The following is a 17,277-nucleotide window of genomic DNA, read 5'->3' on the forward strand; positions in this document are numbered from 1 at the left end:
CCATGCTGCCCTGAGGATTTGCTGCAGCAGTGCCGGGCTCCCAGGCACTGCCAGCACTGTCAGGCTGCAGTGGGAGCAGCCCCTGGCTGTGCAGGGGGACAGGGAGCAAGGCTGCAAACCCTGCCTGTGCAATGCCTTCTGGAGCACAGCACATCCCCAGCTGCAGGGCAGGAACCTGAGCCAAAACGCACACCAAGAAACACCACACACACACACACACACCAGTGATGCACTTTTATTAAAGGTTTTAAAAGCATTTATTGCTTAAGGCAATCCAAAATTTTTGAAGGGGCAGCTGGGGGTCTCTGTGGGCTTTCCAGTTCCAGTAGTGGGAACACATGAATGAAGCCAATTGGAAGGAAGGAAATCACCTTCTGTTCGCTGGCAGTGGGCACCAGGAGTTCTTCCAATGGACAGCATGATGCCTGCTGCTGCTTGCAGGGCAGAGTCAGTCCTTATGTTTCCCCCCTATAAAGACAGGAGTGTCTGTCCCAGAAGCATCGAGGCTGCCTGCTGATGGACAAGCACGAGGCAGGGACAGCCAACAATGTCTCTCCAGCAAGAGTCTCCCCAGTCTGTGCCAGAGAGTTGGCCTGCAGTCAGCTCTGCTCCATGAGCACACCCAGCCCCTTTCTGCTCTCCATTTCCACCTCTGACCACTGCTGCCAGTGGGCACAGCAGTTCTTGCCACAGAGCAGTCACCTGCCTGCACAGCCCCAATGCCCTCAGCCCCAACCCTACCCCAGCGGGTCCTGGCTTTTCCCACCACATTGGGATGGATCCCTTTCCCACAGTTTGGGTACATTCAGACCATTGAGGGGTTAATGGGCTGCTTTGCCTTCAGAGTAAGCCCTGGGTACAACCCCATGTTCCACCCAGCACAGCCCAGCCCCCCTGCCCTCTCCACTCACCAGCTTGAAAATGGAAGGAAAAAGATCCCTTCTTTATATTGAGGATTATCTTGTCTTTGTATATCGCTGTTCCAGGGAGGACAGAGCAGTGTTAGGGTGCTCTCTGTGAGCCACATCTCCCTCTGCCACCTGCACCTGAACCGGCCTCCCCAGAAGCACCCAGGGAGCAGAGCGGGGAGCGAGGGCTGGGGCTGCAGGGACGGGGACAGCCCTGGGCACCAGGAGAGGAGCAGCGTGCAGGGCTGCAGCAGCGGGGACAGGCAGAACTCCAGGCAGAATTCCAGAGAGCGCTCAGAGCTGTCCCCTCCCTCTCAGCAGCGCCACAAGAGAACCGAAACGCTGCTTATCCCATGCCAGACTCTCACCTATAATTGTAATTCCTGCCATGACTACAACTAATCCAACGACCTTTAAAATTTCAAGGATGACTGGAACAGGAACTAAGAAGGAAAATGACAAAAGGGCAGCAGTGTGGGCAGTAAAGCCCCTCTCAGCTGGAGCCCCGTGCCCTGCGCCGGGCAGGGCAGGGTCCCAGAGGCAGCAGCAGCTCTCCCAGCGCCGCCCTCCTTCAGCCCTGCAGAGACCCGGGAGGAGAGGGGAGAAGGGGCGAACCCCAGGGTCCCTGTGCCCCCCCTCTCTGGGCTGTCCCACTGCAGGTCCCGTGTCCCAGAGCCCACGAGACACCCAACTTACGCATGGTGGGCCCGGCGGGAGCGAGAGCTGCGATGAGGCTGCTCTAATCCCGGTCCCTTGGGAAGCAAGAAGAAGATTCCTCTGCACAGGCAGCAGGTGGGATCAGCGGGGCTTTGCTGCCCGGCACGATCGCCCCCAGCCGCCCCTCTCCCACTCAAGAGCCCCCGGCCCCTCCCCTCACAAGAAGAGACCCCCAAGGCCATGCACGCGAACCTTCCCGTCCCAGGGATCAGTGCCTGCTCCGCCGGCACAGCGAGGGGAGCAGCCCCCGTTACTGTCCCCTCCTCAGAGAAAGGCTGCTGTCCCCAAACACCCACCGCGGGACGGCGGCACCTCAACCTCTGGTGTGTCTTTTGTGCTCTGAGGGGGCCAATGGCAGCCGAAAATCAATAGACCCACCCTCGCCCCATCCGGCAGGAAAGGCAGGTCTGAGTCAACTGATTTCCGAGAAGTTCTTAAACAACTCTCTCAGTTTTAATCTCAGTTTAACTCTTGGTGTTGCTGCCTGTGCTAGAGCAGGAGTGAGGCTCTCCCGTCCTCGGGGTCGCACATGTGGGCACATGAAGAAAAATGTAGGGTTGGGAGGGAGAGGCGGGCGCCGCGGGGCACGGGGCTGTCCCTCTGCCCGCCGTGTCCCCCAGCCCCAGTGAGGTCCTGGAAGGAGCCCGTGGCCATGGTGAAACCCGAGACTGGGCAGGGGCTTTGGGGACACCTCCTGCCCACCCCCAGTCCCATCCTCAGCCTGTGCCCAGTGCAGCCGAGGTGGAGGCACTGCCCAGGTGGCCCCTGTGCCTGCAGCCATCCCACAGCTCCTCGTGTTTGGAGCCAAGGCCAACCCATGTGTGCCTCGGACCCAGAGCCCCTGGGGGGCTGCAGAGTGTTCAGGTTGGTGTTTTGGGGGATTTTGGCTGCCCTTTGAGGGTGCCAGGATGCTCCGGGATGCAGCTGAGGCTCAGTGGTTTGGGCTGTGGGGGCACCTGTGGAGCTGCACCTGCGAGGAGATGGCGGCACAGCCAAGGGCCGTGTCCTGTGAGCCCACACGGGCCAGCACGGATGGGTGGCAGGGGTGGGTGCCTGTGCTTGGAACCACTTCCAGAGGGGAATCCCCTTCAGCCCAAGCTCTTGGCTTGGCAGGGGTCATTGTGGCTGCTGCTGCTGCTCTGGGCCAGGATGCACCAACTCATTCCCCTGCCACCCTGCACTCCACAGGACACCCTCCACATGTCCCTGTCCATTTGTCAGAGCAGAGGTTGAAGGTTGGAGTAGCTGGGCCAGTGTAGGGCAGCACCCACTTCCCACACCCCCATGCCCCTGCCCACCTCTTTTGCAGCGATTCAGCACCAGGAGCTGTGGCCACAATGGCCACAGGTCCCTACAAGGAGCCCCTGAGTGCCAAATCCAGCCTCACATCTCTGGCCCTGCTCACAGCAGCCACAGGCAGCAGAGTCACTGCTCAGTGCCACCCCTGAGCCATCAACCATTGCTGTGAGCCACCAAGCATTGCTGTGAGCCACCAACCCTTGCTGTGAGACACCAACCCTTGCTGTGAGACACCAACCCTTGCTGTGAGCCACCACGGTGGCTGCCACCACAGCCATGCTCCCCCCAGGATGCTCTGCCAGCAGCCCAGGCGCTCCCCCATGGCTGCTCCCCAGGGATGTGGCCCTGAGGATCACAGACACGGCTCCCAGGAGCCAAGACAAGGGCCCAGCCCAGCAGGAGCAGTGGGCACAGCGTGTCTGGCAGCACCAGCAGCCCTGAACCACCCCAAATCAAACAGAGTGGCTGTGCAGGGGGACGGGGAGCAAGGCTGCAAACCCTGCCTGTGCAATCCCTTCCTGGAGCACATCCCCAGCTGCAGGGCAGGAACCTGAGCCACAATGCACACCCAAGTACCACAATGCAGACATGCCAGCACTGTGCATTTATTGCTTATTTACTGCTTAATTCCAAATCATTGAAAGCAGAGGCTGTGGGAGGGATCGGACTTTCCAGCACCAGCCATTTGAAGACGAATCCGTGTGCTTGGAAGGAAGGGATCTTGCTTTTGCTCCCTTGCATTGAACACAGGGAGCAGATCTGTTCCAGATGCGATCAGCTGCTGCTCAGAGGGCAGAGTCAGGCCATTTATGCAGCCCCTGCAAAGACAGAAGTGTGATGTTCCAGGAGCATCGATGCTGCCTGCTGAGGGACAAGCATGAGGCAGGAACCTGAGCCACGACACACACCAGGCACCACCACACACACCCACACCAGAAATGCACTTTTATTAAAGCTTTCAAAATCATTTACTGCTCAAGGCCACCCAAATCTGTTAAAGGGGCAGCTGCTGGTCAGTGGGGGCATGCTAGTTCATGCTGGTGGGAAGACATGAAGCAGGCGGCCTGGAAGGAAGGAAATCACCTTCTGTTCACTGTCCATGGTGATCAGGCTTTCTTCTTCTGGACAGCATGGCGTTGGCTGTAGCCTCGGGGGCTGGCCTTTTGTTTCCCCCCTATAAAAACATGACTATCAGGTCCCAGAAGCATCGAGGCTGTCTGCTGATGGACAAGCACGAGGCAGGGACAGCCAACAATGTCTCTCCAGCAAGAGTCTCCCCAGTCTGTGCCAGAGAGTTGGCCTGCAGTCAGCTCTGCTCCATGAGCACACCCAGCCCCTTTCTCTCTCCATTTCCACCTCTGACCACTGCTGCCAGTGGGCACAGCAGTTCTTGCCACAGAGCAGTCACCTGCCTGCACAGCCCCAATGCCCTCAGCCCCAACCCTACCCCAGCGGGTCCTGGCTTTTCCCACCACATTGGGATGGATCCCTTTCCCACAGTTTGGGCACATTCAGACCAGGGATGGCTTTGAGAGCTGCTTTGCCTTCAGAGTAAGCCCAGGGCACAACCCCATGTTCCACCCAGCACAGCCCAGCCCCCCTGCCCTCCCCACTCACCAGGATCACCACGTGCACCCCCAGCATTCCCAGCAGCGTCCACGGCCTGATTCATTGCGGCTGCTGCAGGGAGGGCAGAGCAGTGTTAGGGTGCTCTCTGTGAGCCACATCTCCCCCTGCCACCTGCACCAGAACCGGCCTCCCCAAAAGCACCCAGGGAGCAGAGCGGGGAGCGAGGGCTGGGGCTGCAGGGACGGGGACAGCCCTGGGCACCGGGAGAGGAGCAGCGTGCAGGGCTGCAGCAGCGGGGACAGGCAGAACTCCAGGCAGAATTCCAGACAGCGCCCAGAGCTGTCCCCTCCCGCTCAGCAGCGCCACAAGAGAACCGAAACGCTGCTCATCCCGTGCCATATTCTCACCCAAAATTGCAGCGCCTATGACCAGTACCGCGAAGTATGTCACGGCAACTGGAAGAAAGCCTAAAAAAGAAAATGACAAATGGGCGGGTATGTGGGCACTAAAGCCCCTCTCAGCTGGAGCCCCGTGCCCTGCGCCGGGCAGGGCAGGGTCCCAGAGGCAGCAGCAGCTCTCCCAGCACCGCCCTCCTTCAGCCCTGCAGACGCCCGGGAGGAGAGGGGAGAAGGGGCGAACCCCAGGGTCCCTGTGCCCCCCTCGATCTGTCCCACGCCAAGGTCCGGGCCCCCCACCCCCCGGGCCACCCAACTTACTCATGGGCAGCGCGACAGGAGCGAGAGCTGCAGTGAGGCTGCTCTAATCCCGGTCCCTTGGGAAGCAAGAAGATTTTTTTGCGTGGCCGGCAGGTGGGGTCAGCGGGGCTTTGCTGCCCGGCACGATCGCCCCCAGCCGCCCCTCTCCCACCCAGCAGACCCCGGCCCTCCCCTCACAAGAAGAGACCCCCCCCTCTTTCCCCAGCCCCGGCTGCTCCGCCGGCACAGCGAGGTGAGCAGCCCCCGTTCCTGCCACCGCATCAGCGAGGCTGCTGTCCCCAAACACCCACCGCGACACTCCGCGACACCAAAGTCTTGTTTACGCTCTGAGGGGCCAACGGCGTTCGGAAAAGCTCCCCCCAGGCACGGCAGTTGTGTGTCAGCTGATTTCCGCGAAGTTCTGAAGTTTCGCTTTCTGGTTAACTCCTGATGGTGCTGTCTCTGCTAGAGCAGGACTGGGGCTCTCCCGTCCTCGGGGTCGCACCCTGGGCTGTCCCCTCAGGGAGCCCTTTGGCCCCGAAGGCCTCGGACGGGAGCTGCGGGGGAAGGACGCGCCGGGCTGGGGCTGCTCGGGCTGTGCCAGGGCTCCTGCGGCTTCACGGGGCCTTTCCCCAGCAGGTTTGGGACCGATGAAACTCCGCGGCTCCGACGAGCACCGACAGCAGTCTGGAGGGCCGAGCTGAAGCCGCTCTGCCTCCTCCCCACAGGGCATCCTCAAAAAACAGCAGAAACCCCTCTCTGCACCCCCGTTTGTCCCGCTCCCTGCAGCCACTCCTCAGCCCGAGCCCGCTCGGGGCTGCACGGCGGCAGCGCTCAGGGCCAGCGGGTGCCGTGGCTCATGCGCCGCTGCAGCTGGTTGAAGGGGACCAAATCCAGTTGCAAGTTGATCTGGTTCCTTTTTACCAGCCCCAGGGACGCATCGTCTCTCCGGAGGCTCCGTCTGGTCGTTGCTGGAGATGGGGGCTCCCGGCGTGGGGGTCCCAGCCCAAAAATACATACTTCTTAACATTCCATAGCACCGGCCGGCTCCATATGGGCATATGAAGAAGTATGTAGGGTTGGGAGGGAGAGGCGGGCGCCGCGGGGCTGGGGCCGCGGGGCACGGGGCTGTCCCTCTGCCGGCCGTGTCCCCCAGCCCCAGTGAGGTCCTGGAAGGAGCCCGTGGCCATGGTGAAACCCGAGACTGGGCAGGGGCTTTGGGGACACCTCCTGCCCACCCCCAGTCCCATCCTCAGCCTGTGCCCAGTGCAGCCGAGGTGGAGGCACTGCCCAGGTGGCCCCTGTGCCTGCAGCCATCCCACAGCTCCTCGTGTTTGGAGCCAAGGCCAACCCATGTGTGCCTCGGACCCAGAGCCCCTGGGGGGCTGCAGAGTGTTCAGGTTGGTGTTTTGGGGGATTTTGGCTGCCCTTTGAGGGTGCCAGGATGCTCCGGGATGCAGCTGAGGCTCAGTGGTTTGGGCTGTGGGGGCACCTGTGGAGCTGCACCTGCGAGGAGATGGCGGCACAGCCAAGGGCCGTGTCCTGTGAGCCCACACGGGCCAGCACGGATGGGTGGCAGGGGTGGGTGCCTGTGCTTGCAGCCATTTCCACAGGGGAATCCTCCTTGGCCCTGGCTCTTGGCTTGGCAGGGGTTCCCTCTGCTGCTGCTGCTGCTGCTGGGCCAGGATGCACCAACTCATTCCCCTGCCCCCCTGCATCCCCCATCACCCACAAACTCCACATCCCCATATCTGTCCATGTGCCAGAGCAGTGTTTCAGGCTGATGCACATAAAGTCAGTGTAGGTGGGCACCCACGTCCCACACCCCCATGGCCCTGCCCATCTCGTTTGCAGGACCAGGAGAAGGACACAGGACTCAGGGCTTTCTCACCCTCTCCCCACCCAACAGCTCGAACTGGGAATGCCGGAGGTGCCTTTGCCCATGGGAGGAGGGATGCAGCTGAGAACTCAGAGTCTTGACAGTCTGAGGGACTGTGGGGGCCTCCCATGCCCAGCACACATAGCTGTTAACTACAGTATCATGGGATCAAAACCCATCTGCCTGGTAAATGGGAAGGTCCTAGCCATGGCAGGGTGACAGAGGGGACGCGCCCTGACTTCAGTGACCTTCCCAGCCCTAAATCTGAAGTTGGAATGGGACAATGGCAGGTACAGGGTGTGTTCTGGGGTTCCCAGGGCTGGCACCTCTCAGGACAGGGGGTGAGAGGTACATGGGGGCCTGGCTGTGGGCAGGAGGGGCTAGCTGGACGTGGCGTGGCCGTGACTCAGCACCAGGAGCCATGGCCACACACACCACAGCTCCCTGCAAGGAGCCCCCGGGGGCCAAGTCCAGCCTCACGTCACCAGCCCAGCTCACAGCAGCCACAGGCAGCAGAGTCACGGCTCAGTGGCCCCCCAAGACACCAACCATTGCTGTGAGGCACAGCATGACACAGCCAGGATGCTCTGGCAGCAGCCCAGGAGCTCCCCCATGGCTGCTCCCCAGGGATGCAGCCCTGAGGATCCCAGACACGGCTCCCAGGAGCCAAGACAAGGGTCCAGCCCAGCAGGAGCAGTGGGCACAGCGTGTCTGGCAGCACCAGCAGCCCTGAACCACCCCAAATCAAACACAGTGGGTGTCCTGAGCCCGGGGCTGCAGAGATGCACCCAGTCCAGCCCCGGGGCTCTGCCGGCCCTGCAGAGCAGTGCCATGCTGCCCTGAGGATTTGCTGCAGCAGTGCCGGGCTCCCAGGCACTGCCAGCACTGTCAGGCTGCAGTGGGAGTCAAAAGCTCAGGGCTGAACCCACTCACCCTGAAACCACAGAGCCAGGGCTCTCACATCGCAGCCGAGTTCATCTCCAGTCACCTCGGCTGACCTTGGGCAGCCTCCCAGTGCTGGGAATTAGAGACACCCCAGCCCGAGTGGCCCACGCAGCCCCAGCCCGTGGCACTGCTCCCACAGCCCTCAGCTGGGCTCTCCCAGTGACCTTGGAGGGCTGCACCAGCTCCAGGGGATCCTCACTGCATCCGGGGCACCTCGCTGTGTCCCCTGCTCCAGCCCGGGCCCCCCCTGCCTGCTCCCACCTCCCCTCCTTGCCCCTGCCCTGTTCCACAGACCGGTTCTACCTCACTGCCCTCTCTGTGCCCAGACATTCCCTGTCATCACCACCAACCCCTCTGCAGCCCTGGGCGTGCCCCCCACCACCGACGGCATCCCCGAGCCCTCCCCAGCCCCAGCGCTGCTGTAAACCCCGAGCCGAAACCCACCAGGGAGCTGTGGCCTGGAGCAGACCCTCTTCCAGGAATTCTCCATGCCCGCAGAGCGGCTCTGAGTCCCCGGCCAGGGCAGCCCCCCGTGCTCTCTACGTGCCCCAAGAGCAGCTCCTTGCCCGGGCGGGGTGGTTTGAGGGCACCAGGCGGCTTTGCAGGGGGAGGCGGAGGAGCCGGGGGCTGCCGGGGCCGGCCGTAGTGGCACCCACGCGTCCGCAGGCACCCAACAACCCCGGCTTGGCTATAAAAGGAAGAGTCTTTTTTTCCCCCCCGGCTCCGCCAGCGCCGCGTCCCTGGCCGAGCTCTGCAGCCGCTGCCCCGCAGGGGCCTTTCCAAGTTTTCTCATCCAGCGCTGCCCCCCCAGCCGGCTTCCCCCAACTCATCCGTCCCCGGCAAACCCACTGCAGCAGCTGCTGAGTGTCTTATAAAACACCAAGAGGCCCAGCAAGCAGGAGGGAGGTGGGCGCAAGGGGAGCGCTGGCACAGGGTGCCCGGGGGAGCACCGCGGGTCCCGTCCTGCCGTCCCGTCGCCCGGCACTGCCCGTGTCGGGGCGGTGGGCGCATGACCCTGGTGCACCCGGCCGTGGTGGTCAGCGCTTCCCTCCGTGCCAGTCCGAAACGCGATGCCGAGGTGCCCAGAAGTTGGGTTTCCCACCCTATCCCGCAGGCGCGGGGTGTCCCCACTTTGCGTGGCGGAGGTCGCCTCGGCTCCCTGGGGAGGGGGCGACCCGCCCCGCTGCGGGGGGACCCCCGCGGGCAGCAGGGCCGGGTGCTGCCCGCAGAGCCCGAGCATTCACCACCCAGGACCCCTCTGCAGCCGGGACCTGCCGGGGGGGGCCCACTGTCCCCCCAGCCACACAGGGACTTGCTGCCACCCCCGCTCCTCCGCCTGCACCCGGGCTGGCCCCAAGCAGGGGGGGCTGCGGTGTCCCCCTCCCCAGGGCGTCCCCTCCCCGCCCACGCCGAGCCGCTGCCGGCGCCCGCAGCAGGAGCATCCCCGGCCCCGGCGGGCTCAGCACCGGCCGGGCTCGCTGAAGGTTAAACCTTGGCGGCGGGGAAAGCCCCGCTGCCCCCCGCAGACCCCGCACCTCCCGCCCGCAAGGCCACTCACGGTGCTGGAGGTGACAGCGGCCGCAGCAGGCTGGGCTGGCGGCAGCGAGCTGCGGTGACACCCGGCACGAGCACGCTGCTTCTCTGCTCGCCTTGACTTTGCCACAGGACTCCTCCGGCTCGTCCGCAGGAGCTTGCAGCATCCTCCAGTTCAGCGGGAGAAGTTCCTCGCCAGGGAGGGAGGGAGGAGGGAGGGATTTAAGGCAGACCCTACCGGGGATGCAACATCTACGGGTGCAGTTGAAGACCCTTCGCTCGCTGGGCACCCCAAAGCTCCCACCTCGCTCTCCCCATCCTGGTCCCGGTGTCTCGGCACATGTGCCCGATTCTGGGTGATCTCTGCTGAGAAACCCTCTCCTTCCCGGACAGAGACAGCCAGGGCTGCCACCAGCACGCAGACAGCCGGCCAGCTCTGCCACCTGCCCCACATCCCTCGGGTGCCCTCGGGGGTCCCAAGCCATGTCGTGGGGGAGCCGGCACACACCACTGGGCCCAGCAGCAGCCCAGGGCAGCTCGAGGGCAAAACGGAGCTCGTGGAGTGCACAGAAGGGTAAAACCTGTCACCACCTCAGCCACACGAGATTCCCATGGCCAGGGCACCCCGTGGGGATGGAGATCCCTGGGTTGCCCCAGGCCACCCACCTGGGGCGTCCCCAACCACGGGGCGGTTGTTCCAGCATCCCCAGCTGCCAACTCCGGGGGTACAGGGCTGCTCTGCCCACCCGGAGCCCCACCTGTCCTACCTGCAGAGAGCTGGCAGGGCAAGGGGGACCCCCTGCCCGGGGCAGGACGCTGGGAGACACCTTAGCGTGGTTCCCAAAGGGAAAAGCCAGGGCCAGCAGCGTGGCATCCCTCCCGCGGCGGTCCCGGCGGCTCCCTGCCTGCCACGACACCCTCCCCACCCCGGGTGCGCTCTGTTTGCCTGCTATTTTTGGCAGCCTCCTAAGAGCTCCTCTCAGGCTATTAATAATGAGAGTGAGAAATTCGTTTGGCCTCTCCTATATAAGGAAAGGTAGAGGCTTAGAGGCAGCTAAATATACTGGCGCGTGCGGGAGCGAGCGGGGAGCCTTTGGCACCGCGTGTGGAAAAGAGATTGTTTGAACAATGGAAAGACGGACTCACTCGGAGCACGGGGCCCCGCCTGGACCGACGGACGGAGGGTGACGGTGCCCGCGGGCCTCCACCGCAGCAGCCGCATCGCCCCCGATGCCCCTCGGGGCTCTGCCTCAGCAGGAGGAGCAGCGGGAGAGCGGCGGCAGGGGCAGGGATGCTCGGCAGCTCCTGCTCCGAGCCAGCCACGCTCGCCCCAAAATGCCTCTAACAACCCCCGGGGAGTGACGCTGGCCCTGTGCCCGGTCAGGAGGGACGTGAGGGGTGCTGGTGGTGGGGACCAGGTGGGCTGTGATGGAGCTGTGATGGGGCCACCAGTTCCCACTGGGACATGGCCGGCACAGGGTCAGTCCTCCAGCTGAGCCCCCGCAAATCCCGGCCTCTCTCAGGGCCGTGACCAACGCTCCTGCCCGGCTCCGGAACAGCCCCGGGGGCATCTCCCGCAGCCGGTGGTGGAGGTGACATACTGTGGCATCTCTGGCACCTCTGCAGGGTGCCACAATGTGTCCCCAGCTCCCAGGGAGCCACCAGCACCCTGCAGTGTGCCCACACCCTCGGCACAGGGACAATCGTTACTGTGTCCCCCCCGTGGCTACGGGAGACCCGGGCGAGGTGTGGGAGCTGCTGTCAGGGAGAGCCCGGCTGGAAGAAGGGAAGCAGCAGCAATCCAGGGAATCCTAATGACAGGAATGCGCTGGGGAGCAGCGCCAAATCCACACGGTCGGAGCAAGGACAGCACATGCAGCAGGATGAGTACAAAGACAGGAAAAACCGGGTTCCTCTGGCTCCGGAAAGAGCTTTTTGGGTTTTTTTAACTCTTTGTAGCCACGGTGCTGCTTAGGGAGGCACAAAGTGGTGCAGCTGTGGCTGCAGCCCCGACCTCCCCGGCTCCGTCACAGTCCGACAGGCGCCTGGCCTTGGCCAAATCCCGGCACCCGAGGGACTGCGGGGCTTCCCCGGGCTGCTGAGCCACCAAAACACCGGGACAGGCGTGGTGGGAGAGCCCTCGAGCTGCTGCCTTGGCCACAACTGCCTCAGTTTCTTGAGCTGTGAAATTCCAGCAATAAAACCCATTTCACAGACTGCAGATGCTCAGAGGCTGCAGCCCAGGCCCTGATCCCCCCCTGGGGATGTGACACAGGCCAAACACTGCCAGAGGCAGGAGCAGCTCTTTGCCCTCAGGGCAGTGAGAAACCCCAATCTCCCCTTCAGGCACTGCCCAGGGCTGCTCTAAGCTCTCCCCACCCACCAAGCAGAGCCAAGTTGGGAGCTCAGCAGATCCGGCTTCCTCTGTCCTTAGGTGACATTGAGGGACGTGAACTCAGAGGCTCCAGCCCACCCCGCAGACCACGTGAACTCTGCATGGACAGAAGGACAGCTCTGAAGGTGAATCTCCTCCCCTCTCCAAAACATCTGTGTCCATCGGGTCCCTCCTGGCTGCCATGTGCTAAAGTGTGCTCCCTACACAGGCAGCCCCAGCAAGAGCTGGGTGGCCACAGTCACCTCCCTCAAGGACTCCACTAACTAATCAATGTTTCTCTGCTGCATGAGGAGGTGCTGCTATCCAGGTGTGGGGCAGCTGCTGCTTTGCTTTCCTGTGAAATCCAGTCTTAGGTGAGAACTGTCCCACAGCTGAAACTGGACAAAGAAGTAAAACATCTTCCCATTTGCAAGAAACATCTTCCCACGTGCAAGAAGCATTTTGTTTAAAAAAAAAAAAAGACTTTTAGTCTTGACCCAAGTAACACTGGAATCCCCAAACATCATTAACCAAAGTGCAGACAGGTTGGGCACCCCCAGCTATGCAGTAGGATGTGGAAAAGATTTAAGAGCAAACTATTTAAAAACTATAGAATCTGCCTCAAACATCTTCACCAGCACTTGAATATGCTAAAGGAAATAAAACTGAGTGAAGGTGCTGGTTCATCTGACAGATGTCTCAGCCTTTAACTTCCACACGTGGGCAACTTGTAGCCAGTGTCTAATTGTGAAATCATAAAGCATAGCAATGCAGAAACCTTCCTGAGCAAGGTCACGCTCACGGCGCTCGGGTAACAAACCAGCGGCAAAATTAGTGACACTGGGAGAGGAGGAGAGCAGGGAAAGGAATTCCAGAACCCCAGGGAGGCTCTGTGCACTCACCTGGGGAGGGCTGTGCTCCTGGGGCACTGCAGCAGACAGCCCGTCCTGCTCCCACCTCGGGCCAGGAGTTCCCACCTTCAGCCCGGGGGTCTCCTCACCTCTGTCAGCTCCACACATCCTTGTGCCCCCCAAAGCTGGGGTGCAGAGCCTGTCCCCATTCCCAAAGCCTTGGTGGCACTGAGGGTGAACATGTGGAGGGGGAAGAGGCTGCACAGCCGGGGAATACTAATGGGAGCCAGGAATCTAATGTGAGCTTGTGCTGTGCTGTCACAAACCTGCACTCAGAGATGGCAAGTGACTATGAGCCCACTGGGCACAGAGGGAAGGCCAAAGCTCTCCCCAAAGCCCAAACCTGGGTTGGGGTGCAGCCCCTCAGTACAGCACCCCCACCTGAAGGGCTGTGACCCCACAGTGAAACACAGGGATGAAGGAAACAACTGCAGCTGAACAAAGGTGTTGGAGGTAACAGCTGCACTGACTGTAATTCCCTCTCCTGTAACAAGCAGCCAGGCTCACTGAAAGCCCACCCTGGGGCTGTTGAGAAGGGCTCTGACCCCTGCAGTGCCTGAGCCCCCACCTGCTGCTGGGGGCCCTCCCTGGGCTGGGCAGGAGAGAGGGGCTCCAAAAGCACAATCCCACAATGACCAGAACTCAGCAGAGCCCAACAGCTCCCCTCTCCCAGCACAAAGTGCTCCCACAGCTGCAGCCTCAGGGCACACCTGCTCAATCCCTGCAGCTCCAAACCCTCCTGTTCCCACAGTTTGCTCACTTACATCCAAACGAGGCACATGAGGGTGGTGTCACCCAAGAGTTAAGTGTGGGGCCATGGGACAGCCAGCACTGGGCTGTGCCCTCTGAGGAGCCTCCCAGGGTCAGCCCTCCCTGTGTGTGGTCCTGGGTGGGTTTGGAAGGTGCAGGAGCCTCCAGGGAGGGGAAGCCTGAGCCAAGCCCCAGCTGTGTGCCAGACAAGAGGCAGAGGGTGGCCCGTGCTGTGACGCCAGCAAATGCCACAGCCTCAGCATGGGGAGAGCTGCAAGAGCTGGGCCTGAGGAACAGCTGATTGCCCAAAAAACAAACTCAGCAGCAGCCATGACTACATTCAGTGAGGGAACATCCCCTCACGTTCAATAGTGTTTAATCTTCATCTAGCTCAACACAAATCAGTAGTGCAGCAATATAAATACAACTGAGGAACTTAAAGCCTTTTGGCTTTCATAGCTCAATAAGAAGAAGAAAAAAAAAAGCCAATGAAACCAGTTTCCAGTTTTTAAATTAAACACAAAGAAAGGCAATGAACTGCCCACCCATCCCCAGAGAAGCAGTGGCATCCTTCATGCCAGCACGAGGCTGAGCTCTGTCCGAGGACAGGGTGCAACTCACGACAGCAGCACAGTGAGAAAAGGGAGTGGGAATGGGAAAGGACCCCCCTGCCTGCCCTTGGGCTCAGGCAGCAGGGACACAGTGACACGCTGTGCCACGTGCTGCTGGCACTGCCCACCACTCCTGGGCACCCAGAGTTCCCTTTTCCACCACAAAAGGACATCAGTGTGCTCTTGACACTGCAATAGGAGCACACAGGGCTCTGCAGCCACAACAGCACAGGGCCAGTGAGCTGCCAGCCTGAAGGAGCAGCCAGCTGGGGACTGCAGACACCAATCCCCATCACCTGGGATGTGCAAATTTTAAGGGAAAAAAAAAACAAAACCAAACCAAAAAACCACAGTACATAGTGTTCCATAACTGAGATATGGGTAATGTCCAGCCTCATGGACGGCCTGGTGACCAACAGAAGGTGCTGGGGCCACAGAACATGTCACAGCTTTGGAATGAAGCCAGACGTTGGACACAGGTACCAAAGGTGGGTGTGTGTGTCCCCAGCTCTGGTACCAAGCAGGACTTTGCTGCAGGAGGGGGTCTCCCAGCCTGGGCAGTAACCACAGGTCAGCTTTTCACACATGAACAGGCACCAAGTCCCAACACCCATCATGAGAGCAGCCTGACAGTGATTTGGAACAGCCACAAACCCCTCTCCTACCTGCAAACTGCCAGAGTGTTTACATTCCCCCTCCTCTACACTCCAACAGCAGCCAAGTGCATGTGAAAGGACAAGTCTACATTAAAATAGTGCTCAAACCATTAGGGAAGGTGAGAGTAAAGGAGAAGAAAGTTGTTGGACAGCACAAGTAGCCTGTGGTAGGCTATGGGAGCCTGAAGGGAGCTCAGAGCACAGCTCAAGGACTTGACTTTCCTTCTCCAAGGAGCTCCAAGGCAAGTGAGCTGAAGTCCACAGGTGCTCCCTCCACTGCACTCTGAGGTGGCTTAGGAGGGTCCTGCACATTCACAGTTGCTCCAAGTGGTTCTGTCCTGCCGTCTCCAGATGCCAGCTCCATCCTTTTCTGACTCTTCTCCTGGGGGTTCACAGTTGCCTTCTCCTCCCTTTGATTTCCCTTGAAGTTCAAATTCAAGTACAACCAGTTTTAACCGAATGAAAAGAAACCCAGAAAACCAAAGTTATTTTCTGTGAAACGAGTTAGCAGCGTTGTCCTGGTCAAAGTGGCCTCCAAAGGCCGTGGTAGGACAGGGATGGGATTGGCCTTCCCTGCTGAGCTCCAGCCAAGGCTGTCCAAGGGGGGCTATAGGATTTCCTCCCTCTGGCTCTTGCCTTTGAGGCTCAGCTGGCCGTTGCGCAAGGAGCCGTTCTGGCTGCGGAGCAGTTTCCCTTTTTCCCGGTCAGGCCATGTGAAGATGGCTTCATCACTGTCCAGCTCAGACTCTGAGTGCATCAGGCTCGTGTTGAGGACTTGGGCTTTCTGTCTGCCACCTTGAAGGGGAAACATTCCCAGGTTAGAAAAGCTTTTAACACCGGTGAGGACCTCACCTTGCTCCATCCCCTCTAAGTCTCCTTTTCCGATCACGTCTAAGAGGCAGCAGAATCTGACCTTCCTCTGTGTGTCTCTTATTCCCTGTGATGCTGAAGCCAAAGTGATCCTGTCTCACTCTGGCATGTCAGAGGTCACAACAACACTCCAAGACAGCACAAAGCACAACAAGCAGACAGGAAGGCAATGATGTGACCAGAAGGGGATGTGAGCACACGTGGGAGCTCTGTCTCCCTGACCTTGCTCGGGGCATTGCCTAGAAAATGCTTGGAGGGCTCACAACTGGAGTAAGAGAATATGTAGGTGTGTGAGGGAGATCTCTGCCATCTCACTACCCTCTCCCTACTCTCCTCTCTGCTACTCCTGCCTGCAAGGGAAGAGAGAAATTAGCAGGATGAATTTAGATTAATGCACAAGGACGGGAGAGAGACATTTACTGATATTGTCAGCAGAGGAAATATTTAAATTTAGCTTTTCCTTAATGGAGAAATGCAACATTTCCTCTCTTAGCAGAAAGCTCCCTGGACATATCTAGCAGGGAAAAAGACTTCAGTCAGCAACCAGCCTCAGAAACAGCAAGATGAGTTTAGTTACCAGAGAGCAAATGGTGAGGCACATTTAGCACATTTATTGCACAGTGGGCTCTGAGGTGACAGATGGTCAGATTAAAGCAGAGTTGGGTGCTGAGGGAGGGAAACACACCCAGGTTTCCTGCAAGGGTATCTGTGTTTGAGCAGTTGGGACAGCCTGGTCCTCAGAGGAACAGCTGATCAGTCTGTCACTGCAATGCCCTCCATGCTGCTCTTGGGCACTGCTCACTTTGCTGGAACACCATTAAGGGGGATAATACCAGGATGAGCAGTCATTTTCTGCTAGCAAACAAGGATCAGGGACTCTTTTCCATGCACAGTTAACACATCTCCTTCTCTAAACAAAACCAGGACACACTCTGACATGAAACACACACTCAGCAGCTGCAGAGCTGCCTGGCTTTCAGCAGGGCTGTACTTGGCACATCCTTCCCAACACTTCCCTCTTTTCCTGGTCAGTCAGCAGGTGGCCATGGCTTGGTTCATGTATCAGATAAAACCACTCCAGCCTCAAATAACTCCCTGATCTTTGCAAAGCACTGACAAGCACTCTCAGGTCAGCAATGCAGGCAGGGAAATGCTGGCTAAGAACACTGAAGACAAATCCTGTCCTTCTGGAATGGGCCAATGGACCTGTAGCCACATGGAGCACTGAGGAATTCATGGAGCTCCCTCTGAAATGCACCTGCTTACTGGAAAACTAGAGGATGAGCTAAAATGTGAAAATTTCACAGCCTGTTATGCACAGGAGCAAGAATAAATAAGTTGATGAACCAGTTGTTTGTGGTGGGTGAGTAGCAGAGCAGAAATAAACCTCAAACTCTCCAATACACAAGTATTTTGAGGTTGTTCTCAGGTGTTGATCAGTTCAGTGTAATGTTTAGTTCCACTGAATCCCTGCTTTGCTGTAGAGAATGACCAAAGAATTGCATATTGGCAGGAAGGGAACTACCAGAACCCAGGGAAAAACTTCAGAGCAGGAGAAGT

General features: G+C 59.7%; 1 protein-coding gene and 2 long non-coding RNA genes across 4 annotated transcripts in view; all 3 read right to left on the reverse strand.

Moving 5' to 3' along the window:
• Positions 1–219: 219 nt before the first annotated feature.
• On the reverse strand, positions 220–1,974 carry LOC136565986 (uncharacterized). 2 transcript variants are annotated; one of them, XR_010784946.1, is made up of 5 exons: positions 1,922–1,974; positions 1,605–1,660; positions 1,277–1,351; positions 912–977; positions 220–468 (listed from the first exon to the last, which is right to left on the reverse strand). It is a non-coding gene; the product is annotated as an uncharacterized lncRNA (long non-coding RNA). The 2 variants fall into 2 exon arrangements; XR_010784945.1 differs by having other exon boundaries at positions 1,818–1,952.
• A 1,539-nt stretch (positions 1,975–3,513) lies between these two features.
• Positions 3,514–5,608, reverse strand: LOC136565985 (uncharacterized). The gene is made up of 6 exons (XR_010784944.1): positions 5,500–5,608; positions 5,210–5,265; positions 4,901–4,960; positions 4,542–4,604; positions 4,008–4,098; positions 3,514–3,742 (listed from the first exon to the last, which is right to left on the reverse strand). It is a non-coding gene; the product is annotated as an uncharacterized lncRNA (long non-coding RNA).
• An 8,307-nt stretch (positions 5,609–13,915) lies between these two features.
• Positions 13,916–17,277, reverse strand: part of KIAA0319L (KIAA0319 like) — a 30,749-nt gene continuing 27,387 nt past the window's right edge. The window contains exon 21 of the mRNA XM_066564678.1: positions 13,916–15,642. Within this exon, the coding sequence (XP_066420775.1) occupies positions 15,455–15,642 (188 nt within the window). The 3' untranslated portion in view covers positions 13,916–15,454. The remainder of the gene's footprint in view (positions 15,643–17,277) is intronic.

The sequence above is a fragment of the Molothrus aeneus genome, chromosome 23 (assembly GCF_037042795.1).
Source record: "Molothrus aeneus isolate 106 chromosome 23, BPBGC_Maene_1.0, whole genome shotgun sequence".
Taxonomy (NCBI): Eukaryota; Metazoa; Chordata; class Aves; order Passeriformes; family Icteridae; genus Molothrus; species Molothrus aeneus.